At 43.1% G+C, this 26,490-nt stretch overlaps 1 protein-coding gene across 12 annotated transcripts in view; it reads left to right on the forward strand.

Moving 5' to 3' along the window:
- Window positions 1–6,778, forward strand: part of YAP1 (Yes1 associated transcriptional regulator) — a 147,989-nt gene extending 141,211 nt beyond the window's left edge. For all 12 annotated transcript variants that reach the window (XM_062196918.1, XM_062196922.1, XM_062196920.1 and 9 more), the window contains 2 exons: window positions 1,899–2,011; window positions 3,822–6,778. In XM_062196918.1, coding sequence (XP_062052902.1) covers window positions 1,899–2,011; window positions 3,822–4,060 — 352 coding nt within the window. In that variant the 3' untranslated portion in view covers window positions 4,061–6,778. The remainder of the gene's footprint in view (window positions 1–1,898; window positions 2,012–3,821) is intronic.
- The last annotated feature ends 19,712 nt before the right edge of the window (window positions 6,779–26,490 follow it).

Raw genomic sequence — 26,490 nt, forward strand, 5'->3', positions numbered from 1 at the left:
ATCCCCCCTCTCTCTTATTCTGATTCCCTCAAGGTCAGCTTAGACATTCCCTTTTATGAAACCTTTGCCTTTTCCTTGTTAATCTCCTTTTTTTTTTTTATTATTCCGAAAGTACTTTGGGCACATAGTTCACATAGCTCCTGTATATAATTCATTAGTATATTTTTTTCTTTTCTCTCCTGGAGTTGTTAGTCTCTCAGCACCATTTGCAGTTTGTGGTTGTTGCTGTTGTCCTCAGAGCCTGGTCAAATGTCTGTAATGTAGTGACAGCTGTTCAGCAAACGTTTATTCAGTGAGTAGGGCTTCAGGGAGTGGAATTCTTCAGGGAGTAGTTCCTATTCAAGAAATATAAGCTTTCTTCTGGACTACCTGTATGCTTCCCCTGTGGGTTGGAGTAAATTTTTTACAAATCTGTAAATTCAGATATTCTGTAATAGACTGGATGTCTGATGTGGTCTCCATACTCAGCAGTGGAAATAGACTGATGACTAGCACCAGGCCATTGTCTCAGATTAGGGCAGGCAAAAATAAAAACAAATCACATCCAAGACCTTTTGGTACATGGCCTCTTTGTGTGCAAATGGTCTCGGGGCAAATGTGTGTTTTATTGAATCTGTTTGAGGCTTTTGAAGCTCTCCAAAATCTGGCAGAAGGATTAGAGTAAACCAGTGGTTCCAGTATACAAAATGAGGTTGGCAGTGGGGCAAGGCCAGTGCATTGAGCGATTTAGGGAAGAAATACGGAGTAGTGAGCTTCTGACTTTGACCAATAGTAAAAGCTTGTTTAAAAGCTTAGTTTTTGTTTTGTAACTTTTATGTAAGTTAAATAGCCACTTAAGTGTCCAAGCTGTGTGGAAAGTTTAAAATTCCCATTCATGTTCAAAGACCATTAAGAAGAATAACAGTTGCCTTGCTTTTATACTTCCCCATAAAATTTTCTGGAACTAGTAGAACTCATAGTTTTAGTCAACCCAAGTGATATCTTTGTGCTACTAGCTTAGGAAAGAGTTCTGATTGTGAAAGTAATGTTTCTTCTCTCTGTCTCTCTCACTATCCACTCTGCCTGTCAAAAAAAAGAAAAGAAAAAGAAAAAGAAAGTAATGTTTCAGGATATTTACCATACTGGTATATAAATCTGGGAAACTTCATTGAGCTTAAAGGAAAAGTATCTGTCTTGGCTCATGTTTTTCTCAAGAGATTTTCCTTGTCTTGTGTTTTGTTTCTTCTTCCTCTTATGCAGAGGTGTTTTGGTATTCCCCTCCCCCTTCAAACAGAAGCAGGGAGATCAAGCTACAGGCATTCTTATCTAATCAGCAGTTACTTACCTATTTTTGGGCCAGTCCAGAAAGGAATTCTAGTTCTTTATTTTGGGTTAATTTCTCCTTGGCTTAAGTTCACTACATGAGAGCTAGGAATTTAACGTGAGACTAGTACAGGCCTGTCTCACCCCCACCTGAAGTTTGTATTTTGACCTCTCTGCCTGTGCACACACCTGCAGAATTGAAACCTTGAAACGAGTTGAGTGGACCCCCACCCACCCAGTGCAAATGGTATTATAGAAATAAAAACTCTACAGAGAATTTTATGTCAGCTAGGAAGACTAAATTGGTGTAACTTTTTTCAGTTGTTGCCATCAATCAATTGCACAACCTTAAGAGAGCTCTTGGTCCTTTAGAGCTACCAGCTTTAATTAGTACTGTATATTTCACTTCATAGTATAGGGTCTGTCTGTGACCATGGAGGAAGATACTTGTTTCAGCTGTTACAGGGCAAGATTGTCACTAATCCCCTGAGAATCCTGTTGGTACTCAGCAAGTGTTTATTTTTATCTTAGATTTCTTAAATGTTACTACTATATCTTAAATGTTCTTTAACTTTTTATTTTTATTTTTTTGGTAGTGGTACCTATCACTCTCGAGATGAGAGTACAGACAGTGGACTGAGCATGAGCAGCTACAGTGTCCCTCGAACCCCAGATGACTTCTTGAACAGTGTTGATGAAATGGATACAGGTTGGTATTCTTTATTTTAGTTACCTGACCTCTACTGAGAGATAATCATAGTATCACCAGGTCCGGTAAACCATGATGAGCAAAAGTTCTTTAGAAGAAAGCCAGTTACAATCCTATAAACTTCATTCAGTTTGAGCCAGCTTTGTTTATGTATGCTGATTTGTAATTTAAATCTTTTCCTGGTTTTTCAATATCATGGATTGAGTATCTTACCCCTATCTGAATAAAAATGATAACATAACTTATTTTAACATGCTGATTGGTAATTCAGGACCCTATTAGAAGTGTCTGCCTGTTTTAGATTTGTGTTTTTAATTTTGGAGAGAGTATTCTGTACTTGATTTAACATCTGCCTGTCTCTTTTCTCTGAGGGGTTTGGCTCAACTTTGTTATGGGGCTCAGGAAAATGGATAGGAAAGGTTATGTGTTGGGGCCCATCTACTTTATTGTGAGAATAGTTGTAGTGGTGTTTCAGGAGCTAAGAAATACCTGCCTCACAGGGACATTTAAGGAACCACTTCTCCTTTGCTTTTCCTAGTGCTTACTGCCCTGGACTTGAGAGCTGTTTCATGAACTGGCAAGAAATGGAACAGTTCTATAGCTGGCTGGCTCCGAATGTAGCCAACAACTTCTATTTTGTGCCTGTACTTACCCAGCACCATGGCTTTGGTGCTTCCTAGAGTTCACCCCACCTCCTTGTTTCTACTTACCTTGATCTTAAATTATCCTTAGGAGTCATTTCAGACCTGTCTCATGCACCATGCCTCTCTTCACTCTTATCATTTTATTTTCTCTTTTTCTCAAAACCTTTATATAAAGTGCTCAAAGGATTAGCTTTTCAGGAGCATATTCTGTTGAAGCTCTGAGGAATGTTAATGTTGTCATATGCAAAAAACGTTCTGTGGCCAGGTGAGTTTAGAAACATAGAAGCAAGACTCTTACTTATTCAGAGACTTGTAAGAGGTTTGTTTTGCTGTTGTCAGTGTGAATCTCCAAGAGTCTAATAGAATATTTATGCAGTCCTTGTACTGTATTTTAGTATTCCCCAAAGTGTACATAACAGAAAAAATAAGGTCTGTGCCATTTATTTAATTATTTATTTCCTTATTTAAATATTTATTTATTTATTTGAAGGCAGAGTTACAGAGAGGCAGAGGCAGAGAGAGGTCTTCCATCCGCTGGTTCACTCCCCAAATGGCTGCACTGGCCGGAGCTGGGCCAATCTGAAGCCAGAAGCCAGGAGCTTCTCCTGGGTCTCCCACTTGGGTGCAGAGGCCCAAGGACTTGGGCTGTCTTCTACTGCCTTCCCAGGCCATAAGCAGAGAACTGGATTGGAAGTGGAGCAGCCAGGATGCAAACCAGTGCCCATATGGAATGCCAGCACTACGGGCGGCATCTTTACCCACTATGCCACAGTGCTGGCTCCTCTACCATTTGTTTTTATATTATATCTCATTGTGATGGTTAGGATAGTAATGCTACTGTATAGTATACTTGCTCTTTTTCACCCTGCTACATATAATTTTTGAAGGGATTTTTATTTTTTTCCTGATCCCCTTCAGTGCTCAGCACATAGTAGTAAGCCGTCAAACTGTTGGTTAACATCAGAACAAATGTTGATGAAAAAGTAAACTTGGTATTGTTCTTTTGTTATCTGTGGGTAGTAGAGCCTAAAATAAATTCTGGGCCTCAGTTCAGGTTGGTCAGGAGTGCTTTTCTTTCTCTCTGTATTTCTGGATGTTCATATGATACACTTCTGATGTTACCTTTTTTAAAAGGCCTTTATTAATCGCTCTCTCTTCCCAACTAGGTGATACCATAAACCAAAGCTCCCTGCCCTCACAGCAGAACCGTTTCCCAGACTACCTTGAAGCCATTCCTGGGACAAATGTGGACCTTGGAACACTGGAAGGAGATGGAATGAACATAGAAGGAGAGGAGTTGATGCCAAGTCTGCAGGAAGCTTTGAGCTCTGACATCCTTAATGATATGGAGTCTGTTTTGGCTGCCACCAAGCTAGATAAAGAAAGCTTTCTTACATGGTTATAGAGCCCTCAGGTAGACTGAATTCTAAATCTGTGAAGGATCTAAGGAGATAAGACATAATACCTGATATTTCCAAATAAGCCGGTCACAGTTTTCTGGCCAATACAGAAACAGATGAACAAACGTCCAGCAAGATTCTTTCATCCACTCTTCTGCTCTTCCTTGTCCATTGCTGCTGTTAATATATTGCTGACCTCTCTCACAGTTGGCTCTAAAGAATCAAAAAGCAAAAAACAAAACTGTTTTATTTCTTTCGCTATTATAACTACTGTTCATTTGGGGGCTGGGGGAAGTGAGCCTGTTTGGATGATGGATGCCATTCCTTTTGCCCAGTTAGACATTCACCAGTCATTTTAACTAAGTACTCAGACTTGGAAGTCAAATGCTTCATGTCACAGCATTTAATTTGTTCAAGCAATTGTTTCTTCAGCTGCCTTTGGCCAGTGGGAAAACATGACTTACTGGTCTGACAAGCCAAAAATGTTGTATCTAATATTGAATGATTAATGCTGATTTGAAGAGATAGCTGAAACTAAGGCTGAAGACTGTTTTACTTTCAGTGTTTTTTTTTCCTCCTAGTGCTATCATTCGTCACATAGTGACCTTGATTTTATTTTAGGAGCTTATAAGGCATGAGACAATTTCCATAGAAATATATTAATTATTGCCACATACTCTAGTATAGGTTTTGGTGGATATTTTATGGTTTTTTGTTTGTTTGTTTTTGTTTTTGTTGGAACCTAGGCAAATTACCATATTAGTGAATCTGTTTATAGGTATAGCTTGGAGCGATTATTGTAGTTCTTTTTGGTAAAATCTACATTTCCTAGTTTTTTACCATATTATTTAAATCTTGATTATTCGCTCTCTATACACACACACACTTAAAATGTTTATAATAGTGTGATAGCAGAATGTATCTTTGTTTTTAGGTTTCTCTACTTTCCAGTTTATTTTTAAAATGGTAGCTTTGAATGTATGCATTTAGAGTACATGGCTAGTAGTTTATATTCACAGATAGTTTAAACTTGATTGGGGTAACCTACAGATGTTTGAGGTAGTTTAGTATTCTAGGAAGGGCTGTTAACATGGATAGTGCCTAGAGGGGTACTGTGTGCCCTCTGAACACACAACAAGTAGTATCTGATGGATTAGAAAGGAGCAAACAAGAAAAGGCTTTATTTTCCCTCTTAGACTTCCCTGGACGAATCTTGAGTCTTGATGGGAAATCACTGAGTAGGTTTATCATGTACACAACAGAAGTAAGCTTTATAATGGTTTGCTTTCTTTAGCTTTGGAAGTTTATTTCTCCCTATTCTTGAAAGTCAATTCTAGTACTTTGGTTTCATTTGCAATGAACACATTAAAGACTAGATTGAAATATTACCTGCAAAATTGTTGGTGTAAGACTTGCTCCTACTTCCATATGCTGAAAATTGACCCTGGGTAGTATATAGAATGCCATAAGGTATGAGTTAGCTGGTAAAGTGATCAGACTGAAAAATGTACATTGGTAGTTGAAATTAGCAAAGAAATAGAGATAATCATGATTATACCTTTATTTTTACAGGAAGAGATATAATTAGAGTTTGTGTCTACAGTAGTAATAATGGTTTCCAAAGAGTATTTTTAAAGGAACAAAATGAGCATGAATTAACTCTTCAGTATAAGCTATGAAGTAATAGTTGGTTATGAATTATAGTGGCACCAGCTAGCACCCCTGTGATTTAAGGGTCTTTCAATGTTTCCAGAGTAAGCCCTTATTTTCAAGGGTTTATAACAGACATAAAATCCCTTTTCCTGGCTAAAGCTGCTATGAAAAGCCTCAGCCTGGGAAGATAGATTTTTCTTTTCAATTATTACATCTAAATATTTTGGCCCTTCGATTTGGAGGAGTACAAAAATGGAAGTAAATTTTATTTTAAGTACTTTCAGTGCTGAAAAAAATGCAATCACTGTGTTGTATATAATGATTCATAGGTCGATCATTCAAAAAATTGACTCTAAGGCTTTTATTAAGAAAACAGCAGAAAGATTATATCTTGAATAAGTCTGGGGGGAAATGGCCACTGTATAGATGCATTGAGTTTTAGAGCAATAATGAAATTCTGCCTAAAATGCAAAATTGAGTATATGAATGATACAGTATGTTGTTTTTAATGTGCAGAAGATCAAAGCTACTTAGAAGGAGTGCCTACAATTTGCCAGTAAGCCACAAATTAAGATCCTATCTTATATATCAGCAAAATAGCTTTAGCTTAGGGGGAGGGTGGGAGTGGGTTGTAAAGATTTAGTGGGACCTTGATAGAGAACTTGATAAACTTCTTTCTCTTCCATAAAGACTTGTCTCGCATCTTGCTATCATTGAAGGCAGTTTCTAAAATTTTAGTCACTTAAGTATACCTATGAACAAGAATATGCAGATTTCATTTCCCCTTGACTTTAATTTTCCCAGTTATACCTCAATGTTGTAGCAACACTGTGGTACCTGACACAGTGCCTTGATGTTATCATACCTTATGTACTGACCTTAACGAGACCTAAGAGTCCTTTCTCTTTTTGAGTTTGAATCACAGCCTTGATGTGGTCTTTCTTGTTTTATGTCGTTCCTCATGTAAAAGTGTTTAACTGCTTCTTGGTTGTATTGGATAGCATTGTAATGAGATTTTAACTGGGTATTCTTGAATTGCTTTTACAATAAACCAATTTTATAATCTTTAATCTTACCAGCTTTTCACATTCGTGTTCTTATTAATTAGGGCTTCTTGATAATACTTGTGGTTGATGGAATACATTGATTTGGAGTTTCAGATCTTCCAAAGCAATATTTGTTGTAATAACAACTTTGTAAAAATTAGTGCCTTTTTTAAATAAGAAAAAATGAACATAAGGAAGTGACTTTGATACCAATAATGTTGCTGTTTTAAGTATTCATATTAAATAGATGCTTTCATGACAGGAAGACTGAAAAAATAATAGTAATTCAGAATTCATACCAATCAGTGTTGCAGCTCAAACAATGCAAAAGTGAGAAGCAATATCCAGTAATTAACAATTCTGTAGCTTTTGTACATCTGAGAAATGAGTACTCAGTTGCATTTTATCTTTGCAAGCATGTTTAGGAGTTGTGGGTGTGCCTGTCTTAACAATTGTTTTCTGTACCTTAAAAAAGTATTCTCCACTTTTTAAATGTTTTATATTAGAGATTTCTTTAATGCACACTTGTCAAATATATATATATAGTACCAATGTTACCGTTTTGTTTTTTGTTTTAGATATAAGAGCATGCTCATGTTAGGTACTTACATAAATTGTTACATTATTTTTCTTATGTAATACCTTCTTGTTTGTTTATGTGATTCAAATATATTCTTTCCTTAAACTCTTCTTTGTTGTCCTTAATAGTTGGTAGTATTCAAAACCTTTATTTGGCATACTGGTCTTCCAATAGGACAATCACAGGAAGTAAAAGATGACAGTAGTAACCAGAAGACAGGTCAAGCTTAAGGTTAGTTTTGCTCCTTAAAGTTGGGCATGGCATTTGGAACCTTTGAAGTATATATATGTAATTCTTAAATTAATATTTTGTACTTTTACATGCCCATCAGTGATAGTGTCTAAAGGCAGAATTACTTCTACTTCATCCTGAAATGATTTTACATGTAACAGTGCAGAGAAAAGAGACAAGCATGACACTCTCAAAATGGCCTTTCTTTTTATTTCTCAAAAATATTCTCTCATGGTCTCCAAAACAGTACAGTTAATATTAGTGAAAAGCAGTATTTGTTGTTTTACAAATAAAAACATACATTTTAAGTGGTAGGTCCTAAACCTTGAATAAGAAGTAAATTTGACTGTCTTTGGAAATTATTTCTTTATCTGTGTATGATCAGTTATTGACACATACCACAGTTTTGGTGAGGCAAATCTGAAAATGTTGCATTATTTGCTATGCATGTTTTCTTTATATTAGTAGAATGCTGATTTATGGAACAAAAGTGATCATTTCCTTAGCACAAAGTATAGTGGTTTTATATCTTAGCTTTCTCTGTATAGACATTGTTCCTCATATGCAGAAGTTGTTTCATCTTTCTGTTGTATGGCCTGACATCCAGTATTACAAGTCCACCTTCATTCTGAAGAGTAGGTTTGGATTTGAAAATGGTCCTTTAGGAAGAAAAAAGCATTCCAAATATTTGAAAAGTAATAGTAGTCTTAAATCCTAATATTGAGTAATTTGCCCAATTTTTTTAAGAAAGACCCAAAATTAAAATGGTCTGGTAAATGAATTGTTAGCTGGACTGTCATCTTGCGGAGAGAGAACAAGAACTAGCAATAAAAGGAAATCTAGGTGACTATAGGGGTAGTGGGTAGACTGGTGGGTTATTATATTTAATTATTTTATTTATCTGAGAAAGAGCTCCCATCTGCTGTTTCACTCCTAAATGCCCACAATGGGAACCAAGAGCCAGGAACTCCAAGGTCTCCTATGTAGGTAGCCAGGACCACTGTTGCCTTCTAGGATCTGCAGTAGCATGAAGCTGGAAGCAGGAGCAGAGCCAGGACACAAACCCAAGCACTGATGGGAGTCAGGTGTCTTAGCTGGCAACTTAACAGCTAGGCCAAGTTCCTGCCCCTGGGTTATAGTCTGATTTCCACTTCTTGACAACTGAGGTTGGAAAGGAGCAGCCTCAAGGACCCAATCACATTCTTTAGCTTTTGTGATTGCAGCCAAACTTCCTGGCCCTGATAACATACCTGGGCTTTGCTTGAGATAGATCCATGTGCTGCTGGCCTTTGGCTGCAGGCTTCCACATGTGCTATGCTCTTGAGTCAGTGGTGGTTCTGGCAGAGTGCCACGTCACCCCCATCCACCATTAATCGGTTGGCAATTGCTCTTTTTTTATTTTAGTCTTGAAAAGCTTGTGATAAAGTCTTTTTATTATTTAAAGGTTTAATTAGTGAACCAAGAATCTGATGAGAATCCTTTGCTTTTAACAATATGGTTTTTCCAAATCATACCAGAGTATATTTTGCTGTATTTTGTGAAAAAGCTCTGAATCTTAAGTAAAATTGTCTTGACCATAAACATAACCTCAGAGTGGCAGGTTTATTAGTGCTACAGATGAAAACAGTTGCAGAGTCAAGACATTAGTAAAACAAGATGTTGAAAAAGATATTTTGAATTTTAAAATATGCCATATTTTTACAGGAAAAGAGAAACCTCCCAAGCTTAAATGACCTGAATTCTAAGCTGATATGACCCTGTTAGAAGTAAGAAGTAAAAAATTTAAAAACAAAGTGTATATGCCATCCTAAGCAATATCTGTAGAACTCTTAGCAGAGTCTACTTAAGTTCAATTTCTAAATAGCTCATCGGATACATGAAACTTTTTTTTTTTTCAAGTGAACCTGTTGACAACTTGAGTCATTGTAACTGTGTGAAATGTGTTGATTTGCACTGGACTGGGCTTAAAAGGAACGTTTTCGAAATATTCACTTCTTGGGGTAATGGCGGTAACTTTCACCATATTCTTTACGCCTTATCCCAATGTTTTATCATGAGACTAGGTCCCGAGACCTTTGAAGAATCTGTAAAATAGTCTGAGTAAAACAACTTTTGGGTTGCAATTTTCTTTGTGGGGTGTTATTTAAACTTCTCAGTTTTTTTGTTTGTTTGTTTGTTTTTTTGACAGGCAGACTGGATAGTGAGAGACAGAGAGAAAGGTCTTCCTTTCTGCCGTTGGTTCACCCTCCAATGGCCGCTGTGGCCAGCGCATCGCGCTGATCCGAAGCCAGGAGCCAGGTGTTTCTCCTGGTCTCCCATGCGGGTGCAGGGCCCAAGGACTTGGGCCATCCTCCACTGCCTTCCTGGGCCATAGCAGAGAGCTGGCCTGGAAGAGGGGCAACCAGGGTAGAATCCGGCGCCCCAACCGGGACTAGAACCTGGTGTGCCGGCACTGCAAGGCGGAGGATTAGCCTGTTGAGCCACTGCGCCGGCCTTCTCAGTTTCTTTGAAGGCATCTGTTGAATTTCAGATCTGGTTTTTATACTATACTGGATGTAGACAAATAAAATGGAGGCCTACTGGCCAATTTAAAGAGAAATTAGTTTTCTTAATAATGTAGTTAAGTGACAGACTCTGAGGAAAACACTGCTGCATTTCAGTGCTTACTGCATCAGCCAACAGAGCAATGCAACCTATTGGGAAACCTGGCTGGCTGTCATTTCTTCTTCAGAGAGCTTTGTAGCAACTTGTATTCTTCTGTACTTCTTAAGAGGTGAGTATGTCGGCCGCGGCGGCCATTGGAGGGTGAACCAACAGCAAAAAGGAAGACCTTTCTCTCTGTCTCTCTCTCTCACTGTCCACTCTGCCTGTCAAAAACTAAAAAAAAAAAAAAAAAAAAAAAAAGGTGAGTATGTCTGCAGCCAGAGTTGAGCAGTGGCTTGTCCTGGGCTACATGTTACCAGGGTCTCAGTGATGCCCGGATGATCACAACTATATGAGATTCTAATCATTGAGATGACCATAAATTAAGACCTCGGGTTTTTAAGAGATACAAAGATTCATGTTCAGGAGCAGCAGGACCTCTAGCTAACCTGAATGAAGTCACCTGCAAAAAGCGTGCATTATCTTCCAAAGGAAAGACCACTGCCTGAGGTGGCCAGGAAATCTCAGGCCTCTAAGGGAAGCCCCATAGGAGTGCCTGGAGGAGAATGTGAAGTTGAGATTTAGTTGCTTTACAACTAAATGAAGATACTTCAAAAAGTTCATAGACAATGAATATCATACAAAACCATGCATAGATTTCCATTTTTTTTTGTACCAAAATAACTCCTATTTTCCACAAACTTTCTGACATGCCCTTGTAAATCTTATATTCTAAGCCAAAGGAAGTTCTAGCTGATTTTGCTTGATTTTCAAAAGACCAAAGTGCAAAGCCCATGCTCTGTCCATTTAAAAACAACACAAGAAGCCAGTGCTTCATCAGGGACATGCACACTGACCACCAGCCTAGGACTCTTCTTGGAGGGGACATCTTTGATCTAGGAGTGAAAGGAGTGATAGGCCCATGCTAAATGTGGGCCATTGTACAAGAAATTCAATGCTGACTTGAGCTAAAAATTAATGATCAAATCCCTGTCAGTGTTCCGAAATCATTGTTGAAATATTCCCAAGGCCTGACCATTTCCAGTGTTCTCATCGTTTTGTCTGCTGAATGTGGAAGATTTGAAAAGCAAATGATTGCAATCAAATTGATGTCCCACTGCTGTTGCTTACTAGTCAATCTGAAGTCACTGAGACTTTTTTCCTATCATTAGGAAAGTGAAAATAGTACAGTTTTACTCCATCTCAAGCACTGGTTTTGAGGACTAAAAATGATAAAAGCAACTGGTAAACTTAACATTCTTTTAAGGCAATATTGGTTTTAAGTTTTTTCTCAGTTCATGCTGTTTAGAGGCATTGTTACTGAATAATTCAAAATAGTCTTTCAAACTTGAATAGGTCTTCATATCAGCATGCAAGGTATACAATGCTCTGAATTTGACATTAGTATACTCTCCAGGAAACCTACCCCCTCTCTTATATTTAAATGCGCTATTTGTTTTTTAATAGCAATGGATATTTTAATGTTCTATAGTAATTACCAAAACACTGACACGTATTATCTTATTAAGTCATACCAGATGCTGCAAAATGTAGATGGTATTACTGTTCCTAAGTATATGCCTCAAACCAAGGTCTAGCTCCTCCACTATGGCTGTGAGGTGACTAGCAGAAGCGGAGGGTGTAGCCCATAGCTGGGAAATATTTTCTGTGTACAAGGCTAACCATTTGTATAGGTTTTCAAATTTATCTAAACTTCTTGGTTCTGAGCGTCCTTACCTAAGGCCCTGCTGCAGGGAGGACCTTACTCTTCATGCACAGGGAATCCTAAGAAGATTGCCACAATAGTAAGACAGTGTTCTAATAGGCTATTAAATGTATCCCTTTTTTAAAATCATGAACATTCAACACTGTCAGGTGACATTCTAGTCGAGGAATAATAAATGAAAGGGGTAACTTCCTCAAGGAGCTTACAAGCTAGTACACATAAAGTTGTCATGTGCTACAGAGTTCACACAGTGAATCATGGGAACATAGTCCATGGGGAGACTGCTTCCTGGGATGAGGAGGCAAGGGCTCACATAGATGCTACATAGGCTGGGCGTCGAGGAGTTAATGACCCAACAGAAGTGGTTGATGGCAAAGGAGAAAACACAACTCAGGAAAACGGAATGGGAAGTATTTCCGTTTGAGCTGTAAACATATAATGGATTAACTAATTCAGTTATTTGAGTGTATAAATGTGCCAGTCATTTGTCTAGGCCATAGGAATACAATAAGGAAAAATTTTGCACAGTTTATTGTACGTTGATTAAAACTAGGGAAACTTGTCTGAACTGGTTCCTGGCTTGTGAAACTTACTTCAAGTGAAGAAAACCAGAAAATTAAATTCATGAGGCCAACAAGAGCAGCAACTCAAAGGCCAAAGTGAACCCATTTTGGGGTCATTGAACAGGAATGAACTAACTAAAAGGCTGGGAAAAAAATCAAGTCAAGAACAGGAAATCCTTTGCTCAACCAAGATTTTCTGTTGGTCCTATCTATGACACTGAGTCCAGGCCCTTTCAGGACATATTTGGACACCTACCATGTGCCAAGCAGTGGCCCAGCCTGGAAACATGAATAACAGTATGATCCCTGCATTAAAGAGCTTATGGTTTAGTGGGGAGAGGCCTCAAATAATGACCATTGAGGGGGGTGCTCATTCCAGCGGTCAGAAAACAAAAGCATAAGTTCATGGAGTCTAATACAATGCCTTGGATGACCATGTCCACAAGGGTCAGCTGTTCACGTGGAAATTCCCTTTTACCTCTTCCCTGCCCAGGAGCAGACATGAAGCCTGCACACAAGTGATATATAGCCATTGCAAACCAGTGTCCTCAATTTAACCTTGCTCCCATGTGGTTGCCGGAGACCAGTGGCAGAAAGACTCAGCTCCCCGCAGAGACAGGTGCTGTGAAGAGCAGCTCTTCAGATGGTCCCAGAGGCTACTGTCTAGAGGAAGAATCACCATGGGAACAGAAACGGAGTGGTGCAGAGTGTGGATGAGTGACTGGCACCCTTGACCATTCATTCCTCTAGAGAGGGATCAGCTTCGAGGGAGTTGTCAGGCCCTCAATTCAGGAGACTAGATTATGTCAGAAAGAAAATAACTTGCAGCGGGAGAGTGCAACAAATGCCGGTTATCTTCAGAGAGCAAGCAGACCCATATGGGAGAGACTTATTTTACTCCGTCAATATATATCGAACACCTCTTGGGTATAGGAAACACTATTGGGTATGAGTTCCTGCAGTGAGCAAGGAGCAACACTCCTGCCTTCAAGGGGCTTACTCTCCAGGGAGAGGCCCACAGCACCTCGTTCCCAGTTCTCGACAGTTGTGATCGTCGTTACCAGCCAGGGTTTGGGAGCCATGGGAGCACAGAAGATGACCAGACTTGAAGGGAGCAAGGGAAGGCTTCTCTAGGGAGGACGGAGGGAATAAGGAAAAGGTCACTGGCTGGGGATGAAGGCAGGCAGCTTGTCAATCCAGTAGACAAAGCTCAGGATGGAAAGGAGCATCGCTCAGCCCCGAAGAAAAAGAAAAGGAAAACGAAAGCAGGCTGGTGTGGCTGCAGCAGAGTAAAAGGAGAGCGCCAGGCCAACAGGGGCTGCCCTGGCCGCCTGCTGCAGCCAGCCTGATGATGCAGAGGCTTAGTGGCAAGGCTGTGGAAAGCCATGCAGAGCTTCAACTGAGGGAACACTGTGGCCTCCTCAGTGAGTTCAAAAGACTGCTGAAGCTGCTGTGTGACACGGAACCAGCGGCTGGGGGAGCCAGGTGAAAGATCCAGGCAGGAAACTGTGATGGACGTGCAGGGCAGGCCGTGGTAGCTGGCACTAGAGACAGCGCAGCAGCCGCGCAGGTGGGAGAGACAGGCGATGGGCCAGGTAGCCGGCCAGAAGGAAGTGCTGCTAAACAGCACAGCAGGGGCAGGGGCAGGGGCAGGGGAGACCCTTCCAGACCAAAAAAGAATACACAGGCTAAACGCAGATCACAACGGTCGCTGCCTGGTCCCCAAAGACGTTGCTGCTCTGTAACCCTGTGCTGCTGTGCAGGGTGGTGGGTTTAGCTGGTGAATGTCATGGCCACCTCTAGAGTGTGCTTGAGCTGGTGAAATTCTAATGTGACACCAGAAATCACAAAAACACAAGACCAGTCCACAACCCTTGGAAGTCAAGAGCAAAACCAAAAGAAATCAAAACAGACAGGGCTATGATGTCGTTAAGCCTCTGCCTGCAGCGCCAGCACCTCATATGGGCACCTGTTCGAGTCCCGGCTGTTCCACTTCCTGTGCAACTCCCTGCTTATGGCCTGGGAAAACAGTGGAGGATGGTCTAAGTGCTTGGGCCCCTGCACCCGCATGGGAGACCCAGAAGAAGCTCCTGGCTCCTGGCTTCTGATCAGTCCAGCTCCGGCTGTTACAGCCATCAGGAAGTGAACCATTTGGGGAATGAACCGGCTCCGGCTGTTACAGCCATTTGGGGGTATGAACTTAAAACAGTGAAAGGAAGAATGGATTCAGATCATCCATTTTAGGCTCACTCTGGGGCCTATGCTTACTGACCAGAAAGGTGAGTGGAATCACCTAGGCTTTTATCTATTTATTTTAATTAATTAATTAATTAGCTAAAAGGCAAAGAGACAGAGAGGAGATCTTCCATCCACTAGTTTACTCCCCAGATGCCTGCAATGACTAGGGACTAGGGCAGAGGCCAGGTGCCAGGAACTCCATCAAGATCTCACATGAGTAGTAAGAACCCAAGAACCCAAGTACTTGGTCCATCCTCTGGTCCTCCCAAGTGCATTAGCAGGACGCTGGATTGGTAACAGAGGTGGGACGTATTCCCAGGCACTCTCAAATGGAATGCAGGTATCCCAAGTGGTGGCTTAACCCACTGCACCAAATGCCTGCCCCCCACCCAGGCCTTTAAAACTCTTCCTGTCTCTCCTCTTTCTTTTCAGCCTATATAGTTTAATTTATGTCAGTTAAATGGATGGTGAAGTACTTGCTAAATGTTAGGAACTACACTGGCCAATGAGGAGTCAATGCAACTACCACTAAAAAGAGCAGCAGCTTCTCTCTCCTCTCTCTCTCCCCCCATTCTGTAGTTCTGCCTTTTAAATAAATAAAATAAATATTGGGAAAGAATAGCAGCTAAACTGTCATGAGCTCAGTGTGTTCCAGGCGCTAGTCTTAAGAGTGTTATTAACTCATTTAATACCATTTATGAATGAACTTGTTCATTGTTAAGGGAAGTGGCTCTAAACCCTGTCTGAATGTTAGAAGGTGTATTAGAATTGTAGATATTAAAGCATCCTAATACGTGGGCCCCACCCCCAGAGATTTTGCTTTCATTGGATAAGAAGGAGCCTGAACATCTGGGTTTGTTTTTTCATTTTTGTTTTTTTTGTTTTTGTTTTTTGTTTTTCAAAAATTCTCCTGATCATTCAGTGTGCAGCCAGTGTTGAGAACCACTGGACTGACTGGCGGTGACAGCTGAGGGCGCCACAGTTAGGTCCCTCCTGTGTGCTAAGGGAGCCCACAGTGGACACCTGACGCAGACACTGGGGGTCAGGAAGCAGCTCCCAGGTGTATGGCTTGGCGATTAGTTTTGGTGTCCTGCAACAGCCCGTGTGTTAAAGGCGTGCTCTCGGGTCTTCGGTTACTAGCAGGTTGGTGTTAATGGTTGGAGGCGCGATCCGGCTACAGTGTCTAGGAGGTGGGAGGTCCTGCGGTCACTGGGGATGTGCTCATGGAAGGGCGGCTCACACACTGTGTTCTCTCCGCCTCCTGGCTGGCCCTGTACTCGTTCCCCGGCCTGGGCTCCTCCATTCCCACGCACCACTCGCCGCGGGTGCCAGGCCACCCAACCTGGGGTTCTGAACCTCCCAGGCCAGAAGCCACCCTTCCCCTAGTAGCTTCTCCCTGGTATTGGTTAGAGTGCTGAAAAGCTGGGTACTACACCAGGGGGAGAAAACGCGAGAGTCCCTTGGGAGCCGTCCCTGAGCAAGCTGCATGCCAGGGGCGTCTGCTCAGAGCGCTGCTGACTCACAGCTACCTGGCTGGCCCTGCCCAGCGGAACCCTGCAGTTTTAAAAAGCCTGAGCCAATTAAAATCAAACGAGCACTCCTGAGAGTAAAGGGTCCCCCAAAAGGAGGCGCCTGTTCTCTGATGGGGTCTGGGCTTCCCTGAGCACGAGAGGCCGACTTGCCAGGGCTGGGCATCAGGCCAGCTGCTTGCTTCCCGGCACAACTCTTCTTAATCCAACACAAACCTTACGTTGAGGGCTTGGTGTCTGGCCTACTAAGATCCCGATTAATACTGCAGCTGCCTATAGATCAAATGGATTTAATGTCCTAGTTTAGGAATTGAGAACTGTTCGTAACATTGTTTTCATGGTAAATTCATTCTGTTTCCAAAAAACCCATTAGCAATGAATTCTTGGAGCATAATCCAACTACAGAAATCAAATCTGTTATTATTATCCAAGGTAATAATCACACCTGATAAAGTGGGTATTAAACATAAAATATATTGATTTTAAAACCCAGAAGTGGCCTAATTACATCAATGTGCAGACAACAAAATTTTTTAACACATACAGCAAAATGGGTGAAGGGGTGCTAGATTACAAATTTACCTGAAAAGATTTTGCAAATTAACTAAAACTTAACTTTTCCAGTTTCCTCTTTATTAATATATTGAATTAATATATTATTATATATTGAAAGCAAGCTATTAGTATATTAACATTAATTAATAGATTTTAAAAGTGAAGTCCATGGAAGTGGCAATGGGTAGCCCTCAGTCCGGGAAGTGAGGAGAGCGGGATCCGCAGAGCTTCTCTCAGTGCAGTGGGGCGGGGGACCCAAGTGCAGCAGGCCCTTTAGCTGCAACACTTCAGGGAACGCAGTAGCCTAGTGACTCTCTGCTATGGCCTGGGACAGCAGTGAAGACGGCCTAAGTGCTTGGGCTCCTGCACCTGTGTGGGATACTTGGAAGAAGTTCCTGGCTCCTGGCTTAGGATCGGCGCAGCGCCGGCCATTGCGGCCATTTATGGATGAAAGACTCTCTCTCTCTCTCTCTCTCTCTCTCTCTCTCTCTGCCAATCCTTCTCTCTATATATAACTCTGACTTTCACATAAATAAATAAATCCTTAAAAAAAAAAAAAAGGACAGCATACAGAAGTGGGGGGAAGAGGGAAGAGCAACAGTAAATGAAGACCCTAACAAGCCCTGCCTGCGCCAGGTGATCGAGGTTGACTTAATGCACAGCTTTAAGTCCGCTGACAGCATATCCTCTTACCGTGAGTGAAAGGGTATGGAACTGGTCTTCCTTCCGAAACAACTCTGATCCAACCCTGAGAAAAACACCAGACAAATCCAAGATGAGGGGCACTCTACAAACTATCTGACCGGTATGCCTCAAAACTCTCAAGGTCATCAAAAACAAGGTAAGTCTGAGAAACTGGACACAGTTAGGAGGAATCCGAGGTGCCTTGAGGACTGAACACAATGTAGTATCTTGGAACAGAAAAAGGATATTAAAAACTAAGGAAATCTGGGGCCGGCACTGTGGCGTCGCGGCTGAAGCCAATGCCTGCAGTGTGGCCATCCCATATGAGCCCCGGGTTGGGTCCCAGCTGCTCCACTTCGATCCAGCTCCCTGCTAATGTGCCTGGGGGAACAGAGGAGGATGGCTCAAGTGCTTGGGCCCCTGCACCTTTGGCTTGGTCCAGCCCCAGCCTCTGTGGCCATTTTGGGAGTGAACCAGCAGATGGAAGATCTGTTTCTCCCTTTCTCTGTAACTCTCCCTTTCAAATAAATAAATAAATTTAAATAATAAACTAAGGAAATCTGAATCAAGTAAGGACTTTAGTTACTAGTGATGTATTGACACTGGTTCATTATGCCAAATGCACCGCACTAATGTAAGATAATCGCAATGGGGGAAATAAGGTACAGGGTAACTGAGAACCCTCAGTATTATCAGCACAACTTTTCTGTACTTCTGAAACTGCTCCAACATTGAAAGTTTATTTAGAGGCCGACGTCGTGGGGCAGCAGGTGAAGCCACTGCCTGTAATGCCAGTATCCCATATGGGTGCCAGTTTGAATCCTAGCTGCTCTGCTTCTGATCCGAGCTCCCTGCTAATAAATCTAGGGAAGCAGTAGATGACGGCTACACCCTCCGCCTGTAGCTCTGCCCTTCAAATGAATAGATAGATCTAAAAAAAAGAAAAGAAAAAGAAAAAGAAAAAGAAAGTCCCAGCAGAGTAGCTGGGACTCTAATCAGACCCTCCTTTCTGGGATGTGGGCAACTCACGTGGCAGCTTAACCTACTGACACAACACAGGTTTGTTTTTTGTTTTTGTTTTTTTTTTTTTAAATGTTATTTCTATCTTTTATGTTTTTCAGATTTTCTACTATGAACATGTGTTTATGGTACTTTCTTAGCCTCCCCTCCCCTCCCCCCTCCCGCTGCCCTCCCCCTTCTCCCCTCCCCTCTCTCCTCTCTCCTCTCTTCTTCTCTCCTCTCTTCTTCTCTCCTCTCTTCTTCTTCTCTTCTCTTCTCTTCTCTTCTCTTCTCTTCTCTTCTCTTCTCTTCTCTTCTCTTCTCTTCTCTTCTCTTCTGGCAGAGTTACAGAAAGAGAGAGAGATCTTCCATCTGCTGGTTCATTCCCACAATGGCCTGAGCTGGGCCAGTTGGAAGCCAGGAGCCTCCTCTTGGTCTCCCACACAGGTGCAGGGGCCCCAGCACTTGGACCATCTTCCACTGCTTTCCCAGACACATTAGCAGGGAGCTGGATCAGAAGTGGTGCAGCCAGGACTTGAACTGGGGCCCCTATGCCAGCACTGCAGGTGGCAGCTTAATCTGCCATGCCACAATGCTGTTCCCCTTTTTTTCTTTATTTACTCTGCTACAATAAATTTGGGGACATTTTTTGCTACTTCAAATGCTTTACTTTGTGGAGCCGGCACTGCCTGCAGTGCCAGCATCCCATATTGGCACCGGTTTGAGCCCTGGTGGCTCCACTTTCGATCCAGCTCTTTGCTATGGCCTGGGGAAGCAGTGGAAGATGGCCCAAGTCCTTGGGCCTCTGCACCCACGTGGGAAACCTGGAAGAAGCTCCTGGTTCCTGGCTTTGGATCAACACAGCACCAGCTGTTGCAGCCAACTGAGGAGTGAACCAGCAGATGGAAGATTCTCTCTCTCTCTCTCTCTCTCTCTGCCTCTCCTCTGTGTAATTTTTACTTTCAAGTAAATAAATAAATCTTTTTTTAAGATTTTTATTTTATTTATTTGAAAGAGTTAGAGAGGTAGAGACAGAGAGAGGTCTTCCATCCACTGGTTTACTCCCCAGAGGCTGCAATGGCCGGCGCTGCGCCGATCCAAAGCCAGGAGCCAGGACCTTCCTCTGGGTCTCCTACGCGGGTGCAGGGGCCCAAGCATTTGAACCAATTCTACTGCCTTCTCAAGCCATAGCAGAGAGCTGGATTGGAAGTGGAGCAGCGGGACTAGAACCAGCGCCCATATGGGATGCCAGCACTTCAGGCCAGGGCTTTACCCTGCTGTGCCATAGCGCCGGCCCCATAAATAAATTTTTAAATATAAATAAGTAAATGCTTTACTTTGTAAAAACTGATGTATAATGCTTCTTCATTTTCTTTGCCTCATGATGACTAATAGTTTTTGTTTTGAAACACCGCTTTAGCAGATATACTTGTCATTTTCATGAACTACCTAAGCTGAAATTTGAGGGCCTTGCATTCAGCACTTACATCTCAAACATTAACCACTATATGTTTTCTTCAAACAATCAATTCCTTTCTGGATTTTCTTTTAAAATTTATTTATTTAAAAAGCAGAGTAACAAAGGGAGGGGGGACAGAGAGAGCAAACAATCAGGAACTCAATCTAGGTCTCCCACTTGGGCCTCCCACTCAAAATGCTACAGTAATCATCTACTGCTTCCCGGGCACAATTGCAGGGGGTTGGATTGGAAAGTAGAGTAGCCAGTATTCAAAGTGGCACTCTTGGGAGCGGTGCTGTGGTGCAGCGGGTAAAGCCACTGCCTGCAGTGCTGGCATCCCATTTGGGAAAGCAGAAGAAGATGGCCCAAGTCCTTGGGCACCTGCACCTGCGTGGGAAACCTGGAAGAAGCTCCTGGCTTCAGATTGGCATAGCTCCGGCCATTGCAGCCAATTGGGGAGTGAACCAGCAGATGGAAGACCTCTCTCTCTTTCTCTGCCTCTCCTTCTCTGTGTAACTCCAACTTTCAAATAAATAAATATTTATTTTAAAAAAAAGTGGCACTCTGAAATGGGAAGCAGGAAGCACAAAGCAGTGGTTTGACTCACTGGGCTGCAACTCCTTTCCCTCTGTTTTTTAAAATAAGAATTATTTGTTTTCTTTTGCACAGATTTTTTTGCACACGCTCTAAAGGCCTCCTGAGTGTCCTGGTTTTACATGTTCATAATCTATGCCAAAGGCAGAAAGTGCCTGGGTTCGGTTCCCAGCATCAGTTCCTAACGCCAGCTTCTTGCCAACGCAGGCTGTGAGGTAGCAGGTGGTGGCTCAAGTAACTGGGTCCCTGCCACCTACATGAGATCAGGATTGGGTTCAGGGTGTCTGGCTTTAGCCCGAGCTGTGCTATTGCAGCGTTTGGGAGATGGAGCAGCAGATAGAGGCTCTCTTTATATACATCTCTCTGTCTCTCACACTTATCTCTCTGCTTCTCCAGTAAAAAAAAAAAAAAAAAAAAAAAAAAACCACAAGCTGAATGATGGCTGCTATATTTTCCCACAGATTCAGAAGATTCACATGCATGACATTTAAAATGAACATAAGAAAACTTATCCACATTTTATCATCTCTTCATCCTGGGTGTTTGTTTATTTTCATTTTTATGTGCAAGGCAGAGACAGATCTTACATCCACTAATTCACTCTCCAAATGCTTGAAAAATTGAGATAGACTCAGGTAGGTACCAGGAGCCTGAAACTCAATCTGAGTCTCCCACAGGGCTGGCAGGGAGCCAAGCACATGAGCCACTGTCTACTGCCTCCCAGAGTGGTGTTAACAGGAAGCTGGGACCTGAATCCAGGCACTCCAACCTGGGATTGCGAATTCCAGGGGCCAAGCACCCACCCCCTGGCCTCTATATCTTGTTAGGGCAACACAAAACAGACTACAGCAATTCTCGCTGTTTGTTTTTAATACAAGTCCTCGAATTCCTAATTACTAGCATACTATTACTCACATTAGAGTAACTGCTGTAATAAAAAGCAGACTAGGGCCAGGGTTGTGGTGTGGAGAGTAAAGTCACTGCCTGTGACACCAGCATCCCATATGGGTGCTGGTTTGAGTCTCAGCTGTTCCACTTCTGAACCAGCTCCCTGCTGGTGGCCTGGGAAAGCAGTACAAGATGGCCCAAGTCCTTGGGCCCCTGGACCTGTGTGGGAGACCCGGAAGAAGCTCCAGACTCCTGGCTTTTGGACTGGTCCAGCTCTGGCCGTTATGGCTGTTTGGGGAGTGAACAGCGGATGGAAGACTTCTCTGTCTCTCCCTCTCTCTGTAACTCTACCTGTCAAGTAAATAAATCTTTCTTTTCTTTTCTCTCTTTTTTTTTTAAAGAAGCAGCCTAAAACTAAACTATTAAGAAGGAACCACCATGTAGGTCAAGGACAGATATCAGCCAGCAAGCCCACCAGCACCCAGGAGCTGGAAGAGGATACAGCCCTGCATGGAGCCCATTTTGACCCAGGCTGACTTAAAAGAGAAAGACTTAGGTTTTTCCTGAAGTTCTTGGGATGGGTGCTCACTTATTTGTTATTGCCACATCCTAAATAATTAGCTCAAACAAAAGGGCTTACATTTATAATTTATATTATTATTTCATTTTGACTTACTGAAATTACATTATACTATTTATCAGTTGATGCAGTAGAAATGTAATATTTAATCAACTACTCTGACCCTCCTGGTACATATAGGCTGAATATTAGCCCAGTGTTCTGTGCAACACATAAGAAATGCTCACTGAACGCTTAGTGTATAAATAATTGTGTAGGTGAAAATTGGTTTGGACTCAATCTTTAACTTCTCATCATGTGTTGATTTTTGACATAGCTTGGTGGTGGCCTTCAGTGCTGAGCACCAAATATTTTCAGTTATTTGCCTTCCCAGCACACGGTAGGGACGCCTTCTCCTTTCTGGAAGTCGGATGCGGCCGTGTGACTTGCATTGCTCTATGAATGTGAGCAGAAGTGAGGGCTGCTGCTTCCAGTGGAAACGGAGACTATGCAGGAGTGCAACCTACAGATGTTGCCACCGCTGCTGGGCCTGGATCTCCTTGGCCTAATCAGAGCTCATCTGTGGAGTTTCATTCATCTTGTCTTTATCTGATGAGATTCTATAGTTGAGAAGCGTCATGGGCCCAGAGTTGGGACATAACAAGTGCCAATTTTGGGGGCTGGTGTTGTGGCTCAGCAAGTTAAACTGCCCTCTGCAGCACCAGCTTACCATATAGGTACAGGTTCAAGTCCTGGATGTTCCACCTCCAATCCACCTTCGTGCTTCTGTGCCTGGGAATGCATTGGAAGATGGCCCAAGTGCTTGGGTCCCTGTACCCATGTGGGAGACCCAGATGAAGCACTTGGTTCCTGGCTTCAGCCTGGCCCATCCCTAGCCATTGAGGCCATGTGAACCAGTGAATTGAAGACCTCTCTCTCTCTGTCTCTCCCTCTCTATACATAATTCTGGCTTTCAAATAAATAAATAAATCTTAAAAAAGAAAAGAAGTTCCAATTGTTAGCCATAAAATCAATAAGACATGGATGAACACCCAAGTTGAATTTTGAATAAGAAAGACAACCATTAAAAGAAAAGATGGGGCAGGGGGCAGTGTTGTCGTGCAGCAGGGTAAGTTGCCCCCTGAAATGCTGGCATCCCATACGGGCACTGGTTGAAGTCCTGGCTGTTCCACATCTAATCCAGCTTCTGACAATACAGCAGCAGCAGCAGGTGGACCAAATATGTGGGCTCCCACACCCATATGGGAGACATGGATGAAGCTCCTGGTGCCTGGCCATGCAGCCACCTGGGGAATGAACCAGCAGGTAGAAGGTCAGTCTCTCTCTCTCTCTCTCTCTCTCTGTTTCTCCCTCTCTCCCTGCAACTTTGCCTTTCTTTCTTTCCTTCCTTCCTTCCTTCTTTCTTTCTTTCTTTCTTTTTTTTTTTTTTTTTTTTTTTTTTTTTTGACAGGTGGAGTGGATAGTGTGAGAGAAAGACAGAGAGAAAGGTCTTCCTTTTTGCTGTTGGTTCACCCTCCAATGGCCGCTGCGGCCAGCGCATCTCACTGACCCAAAGCCAGGAGCCAGGTGTTTCTCCTGGTCTCCCATGTGGGTGCAGGGCCCAAGCACTTGGGCCATCCTCCACTGCACTCCCGGGCCATAGCAGAGAGCTGGCCTGGAAGAGGGGCAACCAGGGTAGAATCCGGCACCCCGACCGGGACTAGAACCCGGTGTGCCGGCGCCGCAAGGTGGAGGATTAGCCTGTTAAGCCACAGCACCTGCCAACTTTGCCTTTCAAATAAACAAATACTTTAAAAAAAAAAAGAGTAAGAAAAGATTGAAGGGGTTTCTAGGCAGAAGGAAAAGACAAGCACAAACAGAGCAAGATGAAACAGTGCGGATTGGACAAAGAACCTCAAACACTTCAATTGTCCTGGGCTGTCCAGTGTGAGGCTGTAGGTGGCAATAGTCAAGGGCCACGACATAGGGGCCTTGCACACCTGGGATAGAGCATGGCATTTGTCAAAGCTATAGGAGAGCCTCAGAAGGGTTTGCAGCAGGTGAGGGAGCTGGTCATGGCCAGGGGTCATTTTGTAGGACTCACTCAGGTTGTAACATAGGGGGTGGCTCAAAGCAGGGGCAAGTCTGGAGGCAGCTTCGTTAAGAAGCTAGTGCATGACCAAGAGAGGGCTAATAAGGGCCTAAGTGGGTCAATGGTAGCAGAGATGGTGAGAAAGGCGTGGATGTGTACAAATGATTAATAAGCAAAACCTACAGATTTGGTGATTGATTGGAAGTAGAAGGTAAAGGAGATGAAGTTGTCTAGGATGACTCTGATTTTCTAATGCATAGTGGTGCCATGGAAGGGTAACAGGAGGAGAGACAGACTGGGCTTGGTAAGTTCAGACTTAGACAAGGAGAGCTCTTTTTAGAATATAGATTGTGCTGGTTTCTTTGTCTCTGGAACATGCAAACTTCTTTCTACCTCAGGGCCTTTTCCCATTCTGTTCCCTCGGCCTGAAAGACTGTTGTCCCAACTGCTCACCTGGTTGCACCCTCACATCTTTCAGGTCTTAGCTTAAATATTACTTCTTGCAGCAAGCAGTCACTTGGGCCCAGTGTCAGCCACACACCGGGTGTGTGCCACCACAACCCCTTGTACTCTTTCTATGTTGTAGTTTTCCCAAGGGCAGTTGAGCAATTGTAACTATTTAGTTGCAATAGAAATGGTTCCTTAATGTCTGTCTTTCCCCAAAGGGAAGACACTGGCATATTTGCCGCGGTATTCCCAGCACCAGGCGTGCGACCTTGGATGAATGAAGTAGACTAAGCAGGGGCAGTCGGGAGGCAGGAAAAGACCCAGGAGAAACTGATGTCGATGATGTTGACAGGGAGGAGGACGGCTCAGCAGTTTCAAACAAGGCAAAGAGGTCCAGGAACACCCAGGCAGAGAACTGTGCGTTGCTTTTTGCAGTTAGGAAGTCACTGAAAACTCTGTCACAAGCAGTTTTGGCGTGGGTGAGAGCCAGATTGCGGTGGGTTGAAGAGTGAATGGAGAGTGAGCAAGCTGAGGCCTCACAGTCACCACTGGCTCTGCTCTGTGAGCGGGAGGGGGAGGGCAGCGATCCTGACTCACTGCTATCTCCGTCCAACCCCCTCACTCCTGTTCTGCATGCCTCTGACTCCGGGTTGTTCTCTTGGCTGTCAGGACGGACATGAGTCGCCTGTGCATGTTGCCCGGGAGCTGATGGCTCCAGCTGAGACCTGAACGAGCATTCCCTAATTTCTGAAGACATGGGGATTTTCAATGTAAGTGCCACTTTTTGAAGAGACCCTGCCTTGGGTTTATTTGTGTAAACAGCACAGAAAGACAGCAGCTCCATGCAGATGGCATCCCAGGGTCACACCAGTCCTTTGTCCTCATGTTGGCACACAGAGGCTGTTATGATAGAGCCTTCATGGGGGGTGCTTTTGGGGGTCTGACTCTTAGCCAGAACTAGAGCTGGAGCTACAGTTGCAGCCTGGGCCTGGGCCTAGACCTGGGACTTGGTTTCAGCCTTAGCCTTGGCCTTTGACCTTTGACCTTTGACTGAGATAGCCTAAGACTTTGGTAATGCAAGCATGAATACAGTTCCTGAGCTTGGGGTGGGTGAGAGCAAGTTGATTGAGTTTGTGGCTGACATCCTTTGGGATCTTGCACTTCACTTTGCTGTTCTCAGCACATGCACTCAAAACCTCGGCGTTATAGGCGTACTTCTTTCTTGGGCCCTTCTTGTACTTTTTGGCAAAATACATGTTCCTCAGGAACTTGGGCTTCCCTTCTTAAGACACTCATACTTTTGTGATATGGGTTTCTTTCTTCTTAAGATTTATTTATTTATTTGAAAGGCAGAATGGTAATGAGAGAGAGACACACACACACATACAGAGAGAAAGAGAGAGAGAGAGAGAGAGAGAGAGAGAGAGAGAGGTCTTCCATCCACTGGTTCACTTCCTAAAGGGCCACAACAGCCAGGGCTGGACCGCAGCAAAGCCAGGATCTGGGAACTCCATCCAGGTCTCCCACATAAGACTCAAATACCTATGCTGTCATCTGTTGCTTTCCCGGGTGCATTAGAAGGGAGCTGGACCAGAAGCAGACTAGATGGGACTTGAGCTGACACTCTGCCATGCAATGTAGACTACCCAAACAGTGACTTGACCAGCTGTGCCACAACGTTCACCCCATCTGGATTTCTTGATGCTATTTCTGTGCCATTTCTCAGGACTGGTTGCAAGCGATGAGAGATTTGGCCATGTCGGCACTGTAACCTGCAGCCCCTAAAGCACCCAGGACAGGATCTGAGTGCCACTTTCACTCATTTATGCAATAACAGCGTATACCTCTCCTTTGATTCATTTTCCTTTCTTTTTTTATTTTAAAGATTGATTGATTGATTGATTGATTTGAAAGGCCAAGTTCAGAGGGAGTGAGGCAGAGGCAGAGAG

Source organism: Lepus europaeus, chromosome 7, assembly GCF_033115175.1.
Source record: "Lepus europaeus isolate LE1 chromosome 7, mLepTim1.pri, whole genome shotgun sequence".
Lineage (NCBI taxonomy): Eukaryota > Metazoa > Chordata > Mammalia > Lagomorpha > Leporidae > Lepus > Lepus europaeus.